This window comes from Apus apus, chromosome 5 (assembly GCF_020740795.1).
Source record: "Apus apus isolate bApuApu2 chromosome 5, bApuApu2.pri.cur, whole genome shotgun sequence".
NCBI lineage: Eukaryota > Metazoa > Chordata > Aves > Apodiformes > Apodidae > Apus > Apus apus.
Window position 1 is genome coordinate 50,233,012 of NC_067286.1, and position 12,194 is coordinate 50,245,205.

At 42.4% G+C, this 12,194-nt stretch overlaps 1 protein-coding gene across 3 annotated transcripts in view; it reads right to left on the reverse strand.

Moving 5' to 3' along the window:
- Nucleotides 1–2,093: 2,093 nt before the first annotated feature.
- The window catches only part of ASB2 (ankyrin repeat and SOCS box containing 2), a 51,124-nt gene continuing 41,023 nt past the window's right edge, over nucleotides 2,094–12,194 (reverse strand). For all 3 annotated transcript variants that reach the window (XM_051621956.1, XM_051621957.1, XM_051621955.1), the window contains 3 exons: nucleotides 11,060–11,621; nucleotides 7,554–7,707; nucleotides 2,094–6,304 (listed from right to left, as the gene is read on the reverse strand). In XM_051621956.1, the coding sequence (XP_051477916.1) occupies nucleotides 6,168–6,304; nucleotides 7,554–7,707; nucleotides 11,060–11,621 (853 nt within the window). In that variant the 3' untranslated portion in view covers nucleotides 2,094–6,167. The remainder of the gene's footprint in view (nucleotides 6,305–7,553; nucleotides 7,708–11,059; nucleotides 11,622–12,194) is intronic.

The window sequence follows — 12,194 nt, forward strand, 5'->3', positions numbered from 1 at the left end:
CTGGGGGAGCATGGAGTCACACTGAACACAAGAGCTCCTGAGAGTGAATTGAAATGCCCGGTTGGGCACCAGGCGTGAGCTGCTGCCTGTGTGGAGCAGCGGGGACAAGAAGGCCAGTGCTCACACCTTCTTCCTTGTGGGCAGGTTGGAGTGAAATTATAACTGTTGGGAAGCTACTCAGGCTCTGCTCTCCTCTCAGTGCATGTGTGTAAATTGGGAATAAGCCTTACGAAGCTGGTGGCACAGAGTGTGAGGCAAACCAGGGCTCCTTCATCGACGGGCATTGTCTGAGCTGTGGCGAGCGGGGCTGCGGGCCATTCATAGCTGTACTTGTAACACCTAGGAGACCTCCTCCATGTGGGAACATCTTTCCAGGGTTGCCCTGCGGCGGCAGCAGTAAAATGAAATGAATTAAACCCATTCAAAGAGTTTTTGTACTTTAAAGTAATTCCAGAGAAGTCAAGATATTCGGGTCACTTCCTTTTTGCGTGCAAGAGACTGAAAGGACAGTATTTAATGTAGAAACCACACTTGTGAATTGATTTAAGCTCTTCTTGTATGTAAATACCAAGATAATTAAAAGAAAAAATAAGGGAAGAAAGGAGGTAATTTTATTTTGGTGATTCTGCAAAGGCAGTCTATTTATGCCCCACAGGGTAGCCACAAGTTTGATTGGCAACTGGTGGGTAGATACAAGGTTTGAAATCATTGCCTATTCAGAGTGATGTAAATAGAAATTGATCCTGGAGCTGGGAAATTAGCTAATGTAAATGAAAGCACGATGAATTTCCACATCAGGAGTTGTTTTGCATCAAGAGAACAGAAGAGAAATTTTATTAGTTGAATACAAAACCATAAAATATGATAGAAGATAAAAGTGTATAAAATAGCCTGCCTTGATTTCTGGCTCAAAGACATCTTTTATTTTGCCTGATTTTAAGACCTGGCCATAAATTACTTGCCTGGTATTTCCCATTATTATTATTTTAGCAAATGGTGTTAACAAAGTCAACAGGGTATTTTTTAAAGTCAGATTTCTCTTAAATCTGTAGAGAAAGTGGTGCTAAGGCACAGAACATGAGATCTGAAAGGTTTAATACTGCAAGTCTGTGTATCTATTCAGTTATACTTGAGTAAATTGCTGAGGCCAAGATAAAGTGTATTCTGGGGAGGGAAAGGGCCAGACAATGGACACCTGTGATCCAGAGCCTGAAGCTGCTTTTGTTGAAGCTAATGGGAACTTGTCCTGGGATTCAATAAAAACTGGCCTTGGTTGGCTTAGTTTCTGGCCAATGTAGCTCCCTGTGACTCTAGGTATCTCCACAAGGAGAAAAATAGGCAACATTTCCTATCTTCAGCAATTATGGAGTATCATTTTGGACCTTCTCATAGGGGTTGGTATTATATAACCAAGTTGCAGTTTTTGTTAGGATAGGAGCTATTCTCAGACTAAAAATAGGTCATTCTTTCCCCAGACCTCACAGTATATCCCAGCACTTAATATATGTATCAAGTCTGTATAGACTAGTCCTATGGGAGAGAGAGAGCAGGATGGGTCTGGTAGCACATACCTGCCAGGTGGTAAAGAGCTGATCTAAGTGCTCAAGACATCAGGTTAGCTCTTGATCCAGAAGTGAAGGCATGCATATACTTAGATCTCTTTCCCTTTTTAGAAAACAAAAATCCATGAGGAGACTCTGTTCCTTGGCACAAGGATTCTAACGGAAACCAGAGGCAGTAGCCCCATTTAAGTTAATGGAAGGAGAACTATGGCTCTTAATTTGCAGAGCTGTAGGCAAGCAATTTTTTGCATGGAAAAAAGGGTGCTTTCTCACACCAGTAATGCTGTGTCACTGTAGTAACCCAGGTGAAGCCAGATACTGAACTCTGCCTCAGTGCTGCCAGTGCAGAGCAGCCTCCATGGCATTGGTCTAGATTTCATCTGGGTGACCAGAGCAGGCCATGGAACAAACCACTGCAGTGATTTCTGTGGTCAAGTGCTCCTGCTCAAGCTCAGAAGGGAAGTATGACAGTGCTGTGAATCACACCAGAATATGGATATCTATCAAAAATTAAATGCTTGGCAAAGTGGATAGCGTCTGTAGAAATTTTATTTATGAAGAAATCCAGAGAAACAGGAGAGTTAAAATCAGGTTTCTACGTTTGGGGTATTAAATTCTTTGTTTTCTTTTTCTTCTTTTAAACCATTTCTTATTTAAATGGATGTTGCTGTACAGTTTCCATGTAGTAGAATAGTATGTTTTTAAATTATGATGAAGGATTAAACCAGAGGATTTCAAATTACTTGCAACACACAGATATTTATGCATTTACCCTCAGATTTAAACTGATGTTATTTTTTAAAATCCTTAAAATCCTTTGTGACATGGAACTGTCCTTCCCAGCCCAGGGCAAGAGGTGGCCCTTGCTGGGGCTCTAAACTGCAGCAGCAATGAAATAAAACGCAAATGAAAAGAAGACAATTGTTAAGCACATTCAAAATCACTGAATGGGGTTGCGTGAGACTTTCCAAAAGATTTGCGAAGAATTGCAACTCTGTCTCCTCTCTAGCAATATTTACTGTTCTCTCACCCTAGAAATTAACATAAAGATTATAAATTGTTCAAACTTGGATTGACTCATATTGATCCTGGCTATTTGTTCAATGTTTGGTTGTTCAATGTTGTTATTCAGGACAGCTGATAGCCCTTCAGAATCTACTTGTTTATTCAGACTTTTTTTGAAAGATGGAAACATAACATTTGAGAGCTGTGATTTACTACAACAATGCAAATTTAGACTGTTAAAACCACAATAGCTTTTATAAATAGTGGGAAGGGAGAGGTAAATGAAAAAGCTTTCATACAAAATACAACTAAAAAAAAATCAAAAAAGTGCACAAGAAGATCAAGTGAATTGCACATGTTGCCATAAAAAAAGAAGTACAGTAACCTGGTCATGAAATATTCCTAGAATATTTCATTCAAAGTCATCATCTATCACAATCAGTAAAACCAAGCCACTTTACCTTGCCCTAGAACTACTGATCTGCTTACAAATCTTGGTTTGTTTGGGTTTTGGGGTACTTATCCTTTCACAGTAACTTCTAGATAGATGCATTAAAATGTACATTGAATTTATGCAGATTCAGTATTGAGCACAAAATAATTTGCCAATGACTGGAGCGGGGAGGTAGCAGACTCCATTTCAGTGCAAATAAATGTAAACTGAGTGTGTGAAGATTTGCTGTCAGGATCAAGCAGAAAGGACTTAATAACATTTTAATTACCATATTCCTCCTCTAATAGACTCTTCCCTCCTCAGTTTCCGTGCACAGTGTGCCCTTATCCTTCCCACAGCTGTAGTGCATTCCATCATACCAGTGGTCTCCAGCTCAGTGACTCTCCTACTCAGCACAGAAGGTTGAGAGCAAGCAGGACATGGGTCACCTCATAGAGATGAAGGTCTCTTCGTGGAAAGAAGCTATGATCTTTCCATATTTGCTCTACTCAAACCCAGTTTCAACTTCTCTCAAGGACATAAAAAATTGCAACTTGAGATACTACTGCATACCTAAAAATGTTGGCTCAGGGGAAATTCCCAGTTTGGGCTAGCTTACGAAATGCCACCCTTGTGGTTTTACAGTGGTCTCAGGGGCTGTCATTGCACACCAAACAAGCACTGAAGCAAATGGTCTCCACTAAGCCGTGTTTGTATCATAGAATCATACCATGGTTTGGGTTGGAAGGGACCTTAAAGACCATCTAGTTCCAGCCCTCTTCAACTTTGTTACACTTATTTCAAGGAAATTTCTCTTGATTTATACCAATTTAAGACCCAGACCTTTGCTGCTCAGCCCCACAAAGTGAGAGATGTACAAACTTCACAGGTGATTTTCTAACTCTCAAACTATTGCTTATCAATGCTATCACTGGCAAAACTGGTCTCAAGATTTCCTGTTCCCCATCCCTTTCCCTCCATCCAGTATTTTTTCATTTCCAATTTCTGAAGCAATTTCTTGTTCACACTTCAGGAGACAATGAGGTAGATCCTACACTGGTAGTAACGGAAGTCAGTGGGCAAAATTTCAGCAGTGGAGGAATCTCACCTTACTTCCCACAGCTTTGCAAGAAGATGACTGTTCAGTGTGAACTGAAACTCTGTTGTTTTTTCAACTTCTTTCGCATTTGGGAGGGGTCAGCTATGGACAGAGTGCCCGCAGCTGTAACCATTTCTTCTTCTGCTCACATCCTGTCCCACAAGTCCTGAACACATTTCACACAAAACCATTACAGAATCTGAACTTGTGCGCCCAGACAGACTTGTATGTGTGCAACACACTTTAGTTCTGTGTTAAGGTTTAAAACTCCACACAAATAAAACTTGGTGCAATGCATTTTCTCTACTTACACTACTATCTGATTCCATGGATGGTATGCAGGCCAACAAACAAAACCAGATCAGTCAGGTCTCTGGTGTGGAATCAAACAAACCATGGTGCACAGCTCCTTTGTCACCTAACATAAGAATCAGTGTGTTTCTAGCGTAAGACCTGCAAAGATGTGGTTCCAAATTTAGGTTCTTCCATCCTTACTTTGGTGCCTAGTCAGGAATGAGGTGCTTGTCAAATCAGTGGTTCAGCAAGTCACCCCTGTCAACTGAGCTGTAGTCACTGCCAATAACCATGCATGGGCTCCTTGGCCTCCCCAGCTGTGAGGGAATGTGACTTGTTAAAAACTGCAATGAAAGAATTTCACGGACAATTATAATGGTTCAGCTGATAGATGGTAACTTGTTGAGCTTCCATAAATCAGCTGTGGATCTGAGCTGTTAAAAGGTGACCTAATTTTCAAAGAAACTGAAATCATAACTTTCATCAATGTCAAAGATACCTCAAACTCCCAAAGTCAGGAAATTCAGGGCTAAATCCCTCAACTTTTTTCTGTCTCAGGAATATCTGACACCAAATGTGGTCCCATTGACGTAAGTGGAACTACACCTGGAGTAAGCAGCTTGGCATTGTTTAGGCACTCAAATAAGGATTCGGAAGCCTAATTCTGGGTATTTATTTTCAAAAATCTCAAAGTCTGACTTTCATAATTTTTAAGTGTTTTTTTTTTCTTCCAGTGATGGAACTGTTACAGCCACAGAGGTCCAAATGGACAAGAGAGGCTGGGTTTTGTAGGGACAAGATCCTCTAGGGAAGGAACAGATAAAACTTGGTTAGTCGTGTTGCCTGTCCCTAAGTACCTTTTCCTGCTCCTCCAGGGCTTTGTTCTGTTCTGACACCAGCTCCATGATAGAGTAAAACTACTGTTTACAGTGCAGTTACATCAAATTTACACAACTCCCCCCCAGAAAAAAACCCCAAACAAACAAAAATCTAAACCAAAACCCCCCTCAGAATTGCTTTCAAATCTCCAGTCTAGGAAATTCTCTCAAGCAGAATGTCACCCACTTCCCATTGCAAATATAATACAAAATTAACGGTGTTAATTATGGGCAAATACAATTCTCACATCCTTCTTAAATAAACCTTTCCTCAGTATTTCTGGATTTTAGTCTATTAAAAAGTTTGGAGATTTGAAAGTTCAGAAATCAAGTACTCTACTCAATAAGAAAGGTCCAGAAAATGAAAGTAAAAGTGTTAGCTAGATGGTGTCAAAGTATTAGCGAATGAGCAACCAGCACACTTAGCAGAAATCCAAACAGTGGAATAAAAACTAAAATAAAAATCTCAGTCAGTGAAGAAAATTTGGTTTTTTCCAAAACATGTTGACTCTTCACGATTTCTGAATTGTGATCACAGCAAGGATGCTAAGCTCCACCACAATCCCAGGATACCTTTGAATTCTTCACTGATTCTTGCTTCAGCACTGCTCACTTTTTCAGTGCTGGCTTTCATCCAGTGTTCTCTCCAGATCAAGCTCTGAGGTGAATCATATATGTTTTCTCTTGGAAACCCTAACAACAGCCTATGTTTAATGTTCTCCTCCATTTTCTTCTCAGCCATGCTTCAGAAGCATATGTCTCTTAGATTAGTCATTGGAGGGCGCTTGACCAAGCCAGCAGCAATTCCTCCCCATCACGCAAGATGTGTGCTCTTGCCATGCTGGTGATGCTGGGTGCCATGCCAGGAAGCCACTGCACGTCCTGTGTGCCTGGGGTCACTGTCTGTAATCATGCTGTAGGTACCGAATCAACCTGCCTGGGAGAGGCAAGGTGTCCAGAAGTTTAATGCGGTTTCTTCCAACCAAGCTTCGTACCTTGACGCGGCAAAGGTGGGAAAGAGGTCGCGGGGGTTCTGAAAGACAGGCAGGTCAGAAACACGAACAGCACAGGTTTAGACTTGAGAGAAATAGCTTGGCTTGGCCAGGCAGTGATAAGAAGAAAATGGGAGAAGGAGGAACAAAAAAAGGGAGCTTTTCTGCAATGGAAGGATGATGCATCTGGCATTGGTGGTAGCTCATCTATTCTGAGGCATGACATGGGGAAGGAAGCAGGGCTGGAGGATGGGGTGCTGTATCACAGCTCAGCCTTAGCAGTGGGCCTTCTAGGAGGATTTAAACAAGCCACTTCACAGTATTCAGTCTAGCCACAGAGGGTAGATTTAGATTAGGTATTAGGAAGAAGCTCTTCACTGTGAGGGTGGAGAGACACTGGAACAGGTTGCCCAAGGGAGTTGTGGATGCCCCCTCCCTGGAGGTGTTTATACCAGCTTGGATGAAGCTTTGAGCAACCTGGTCTAGTGGGAGTTGTCCCTGCCCCTGGCAAGGGGTTGGAACTAGATGATCTTTAGGGTCCCTTCCAACCCAAACCATTCTATGATTCTATTAAATTCAGTTTGATGTCAGAAAACAAATTCTGATAAAGTTTATGAAAGATTTTTGGATCCTGATGGAAAGGATGTTTAGGAGAGCAGAGTAATAGTAAATGCTTTAAAGGCCACTGGTGCCAGCTAGGCTGCTGTGGAGGTGGTTATGGTGCCTGACTGCACCCCAGGTGCATCCAAGTGGGCCTTCCTGCACTGGCAATGCTCACTGCCGGTGGGTCAGATCCAGCTGCTGTACATTTAACATCACAGAATCACACCCCAGCAATTTCATAGAATCATAGAACTATTTAGGTTGGAAAAGACCCTTTGGATCACCAAGTCCAACCATCATCCCTACTCTACAAAGTTCTCCCCTAAACCATATCTACCAACACCACATCCAAATGACTCTTAAACACATCCAGGGGTGGTGACTCAACCACCTCCCTGGGCAGCCTATTCCAGTGTCTAACCACTCTCTCTGTGAAGAAATTTTTCCTAATGTCCAATCTAAACCTACCCTGTTGCAGCTTAAAACCATCCCCTCTTGTTTTGTCACTGATTACCTGTGAAAAGAAAGAAAAATTTCTAGTACTACATCCTGGTCCAAAATGTAATTCAGTCTCAATAGGGAAATCCTATCAAGTTTAAGAGATTAATACTAAGAGCAGATGGGGATAGAGTTTTTGAATCCAATAGTGGGAATGTTTGTGCCAGATTGTCTCCTGGGTGACCATACCTGCTTTTTCTTTAATGACAGCCCAGTCCTCATAGCTGTCAATATGCTCCTTGAGCCGGGAACAGAGCTGCACATTACCCACGTAATCCAGGAGAACATCGATGATTGGCCCAGCCCAGCGGCTCATCTCTGGAGTAGACACCATTTCACAAAACTTCAAGGAAAACCAGATTGACTACAGTCAGTGACAAATGAATAGACCCCTGGAAACTGCAACAATGGCAACAGCCCCAACTGCATTTGTGGTCCCACCCTGCTCCCAGCAGCAGGAATTACCAGTTCAAAGTTCCTACTTCCACATGAGAGGGCAGGGGACTGCTCACAGCTTTGTCTTGAGACAGTAAAGGAGCTGATGAAAGATCCATGCAGCTCAGGGTGCTGTGACCCTGTGTGCTGGGTCTCTTTCCTTTCTTAGGAGGGATTCTGTGGGGCAACCGTGCACAAAGGAGGTTTAGGGAAAGTGGGAGATTCAGCAGAGCACAGCATCTCCTACTTCTGGTGAACCCACTGGTATCTGCAGCTTTTGGGGACCAAACACCTCACGAGAAACAAGTCTGAGGGAATCTCTGCAGACTTTAATCCCAGGGGGTTTTACTTGCCCATGGGAGAACTATCCTGGGCCTAATACAGAGCAGAAGCATCTTCCTGGACCAGGCAAATTTGGTGCTGCTGCAAGTGTTGAGTGGTGAGCTGCAGAGTGCTCAGAGCTGTTGCATGGAGGGCTGCCTATGGAGATGCTGAAGAATAGGATTAAGGACCTAAATTTAAGCAGTCTTATTTCAATAAAGTAGTGACTTCCCTTCCCACTTTAATCTAAATATGTATATTATACCAGACAGCTTAATCTATCTCTGTTAGGGTGCTGCATATGCTGAAGATATCTGTGGATTTATCTGCATGTGAGCAGTTAGAAATTTATGATTAATTAAATCACACTGTATGGATAAGAACTTGGGCACTTGTTTGAAACCAACTGAATGATGGGGGCTTAAGCACTGCCCACCAGCTTAGTCACAGAAACTGTTTGCAGGCACCTTGCAAGCCCACCCCAAACAGGAAAGAAAATGCAACACCTTAAACCTCTTTCAGTTTAAGCTCCTGTAACTATATCACATGATTAAACATGCATGAGCCCTAATTCAAAATACATTAAACTCTTGAATGGATACTTTTATTCAGAAATAAAAGTATTTTAGCTCACCTAGGAAATAATAAAGCTGCAGAAAATTATAAGGCCACTTTATTCAAGGTGAGAGCATTCACAGAGGTGTTTACTACTCTGGCTTTTTTTCACTGAGTGTCACCATGTAATGTTTCTCAGGAAAATTAGCTACAGTAATGTTGGGAGGGTCCCGGTGGACAACCCACAGTTTCCTAGCTGGACTGCTTATGGGAAGCTCAGTTCAGCATATCTGGCTGTCATTCCCCAGGGCATATGCAGTTGCCATGAAGTTTCCCGTGGGATGTGCAGAGTAGGGATCCACATTACTGCCCCCAAGCAGTAACACCACTTTGTCAGAGTTTAAAAGAGGACACACGCATAGGGCAATAAAACACTGCATCTTACTGCTCTCCTCTTTTTTGTCTCTGCCAGAGACCTTGTCTGCCTTTTTCTTTCTTCCCTATTCACAAGTTCAGCTTACAAAAAAATTTTCTGGAATAAAAACGGTCCAAAACATGCTGCAGGAAAAGAAGCACAGAAAAACGAAGCAAGGTGAGGCAAACCTGCAACTGCAGGCAATGGGATGGAGTCAGGGACAGAACGACTGTGGGCCCGGGACATCCTTTGCCTGCAGTCTGGGTAGGCCCCTGAATGCCCTCTCGCGGCAGCAGGATACTTCACTTCCCACCTTCAGAGTTTTGACACTGCAATTTTGGAAATGTGGAGTGAGACAGCAACCATTTTCCTGCATTCACTTTCTCCAGGACACATTCATCTAGTCACAACAGTACTGATTCTTTGTTACTCATTTTTCAAATCCACTTCCAGCAGCTCATAGTCTTTACTGTATAAAGACTAATCATTTAGATTTGTTATCCTTATGTAATCTTATGCAAGAGAAGAATAAATGCACATCTTTGTGTGGCAAAAGCTATAGTTACATAGGATACTCTGTATTTCAGAATACAAACCATATCAAAATTATATCATGAAGCTGCTTCATACCAGCCTTTCTTTTATTAGCCAAATTCCCAGCAGTAAAAAGCAAATTCAAAATAATATTGGAGGGAAGGGATTGCTTTTTCTCTGTATGCATTTGTCCCTCACTGGTCTCTCTCTAGGCACAGATAAAATTTTACACAGCTTTTGTTACCTCTGCCTCGTGTGGTCTGACCTTTTGAGGTGATCACTCTGTGAGTAACCTAATATTTCTTTAGGCGCTAAAAGTATTTTTAGGTGAGATCCAGAGGTAAAAAAAATGTGCTTAAGTAAGTAAAAACATGACTGGTTTGGAGTGCCTAGAATATCATAGAGGGCTACAGACAAACCCTCTCTTCTTGTCTTGGAATTCCCGCTGCTATATCATGGTTCAAGATGATACATTTTATTAATTTTTTCTTTGACAAAAGTGTGGTGTCCTGGAGCAATTTTGCTGTGACAAACACTCTCTAGAAGAAGACAGCTCTGTGCAGGATAAGATACTATTTTGATGAACTCTTACAGTCCTCTTTCTAAGATTTCTTTTTGTTTGTTTGTTTATTTTCCAGACATGTTACTGGAGAGTAAAGTCTTTTGGAAGACAAGACTGATAAAAAGGTATAGATTTCCTAAGATCTTTTAATGTTTTTCTTTATTCTTTCCACCACCAAAGAGCACTTATTGGTGACCATCTCTTTGGGATAAATGACACTTTCTTCTGCATTCCTCAAAGCTATACTTAAACCAGAGAGAGGCTGATTTATTTTTTCCCTGATTCTTTGCAAAACAGAAAGTCTGCTGTGCTGAGATTTCTTTGTTGTGTTCCATGTTGAAGACCCTCTCCAGGGCTGCTTATTCAGTAGAGTCAGAACTTGCAACTACTTACATTCATTAGTTTACCCTCATAAAGTGAAGTGCTAGATAATTTTAATTTAGATGGGAGCTTCAATTGCCTATCAGACAAAACAAATCTTACAGGGCAAATAAAACAAGCATGTTTCTGCTGTCCACTTGCTACTGCCCATATGATACTGCCTATCAAGAAAACTTGCTTCATTCCTGTCATCTCGTATCCAGATGAAAAGAATATTGTAGATCTGACAGCAAGGCTGTCAAGAGGGCTATAATTCACTGCAAATTCAAGCTAGGGCCATAGCAGCTGTTGCCTACCCTCCTGCTGTCATTGAATATGGACTTGAAACATTCACAGACTTCACTGAGCCTTTTTTTTTAATCTGTAAATAAAGTAGGAATAAAGGTATCTTCTCTCATAGGAAAGTTGGGAGAAAAAAGACATTAAAGTTGTCAAGATATATTGGTAGGACTTGTCTTCAGAGGTACTGTAAGTAGACTAGGTCGTGCTTACCTGTACAACAGTTGGTTCCTTGGATAGCTGAGGATCATTAAGTCTGTCCCGTCTGTAATTCAATGCAGGATGTGGGCCATTTCCATACTGACACTCAAAACAGGAACCAGCGTCACAGCCCATATCAAGGAGATACTTCAGCACAGAAAGGTATTTCATCGAAAACATGATGGTAGCTGGAAATGTGGTGGGATGGCTTGATATATAGGCATCAATGTTTGCTCCATGGTCAAGGAGCAGTTTCATGGTCTTCAGGCAGCCGTGGCGAATGGAGATGAGTAATGGGTTGATGAGGTCAACATTGGGGTTGGCTCCTGCTTGCAGCAGGAGTTCTGTGGCGTAGATGTTGTTGTTAAAAACAGCAAAATAGAGAGGGGTGGTGCGTCTGTCCTCATAAAGGCAGGACCGTTCATTGGAGAGGGCAGTGTTGACATCGTAGCCAGCATCAATCAGCTCTTCCAAGATGTCATCATTGTTGCGTTCAGCTGCTAAGTGCAGGGGGCTGATGCCGCTGCGCTTGACACGGGTGCGGCTGGTCACAGGGATCAGCATGGAGACAATCCTGCCAGGCACAGGATCAGTGAACAGCAGTGAGATACAGAGGGTCCAGGGGACCCACAACCATACAGCTGCAAACAGCAAATAGCAGCTGTATGGTTGTAGCCATGGGAGAGCCTGTGAACTCAGGCACAGCGACAACTGTCTCTGAGAGAAACCATAGTGTGAATTTGAAACCTGTCAACAACTCCCTGTGCTCCTACCTTGCCAAAAATGTGAGTTGCATGACCCCTTCTTTCATGGAGGAACAAGATTTTTGAGAATTATCACCCAGTTTCTATGAGGCGATGGCAGCTACAGGGGCAGTTACAATGGAAGAGATGATGTGCTGACACCTCACCTACCCTGTGGTAAACTCTCTTTGGGTGTCAGCCATTTGGGCTGTGACAACTGTCACGATCTCCCAGACATTCTACACCTTGATCATCATGCTGTGGGTAGGACTGGTGGAACAGACACATGGCCTCTACCCTGAGGTTCCACCAGAGAGGAGGTATCTCCACACCTCCATTGGAATTGCTTTATCGCTCAGCAGAGAAGGCTGCCAAAACAAGGCATTAGTATTGCCTCCTGGGTC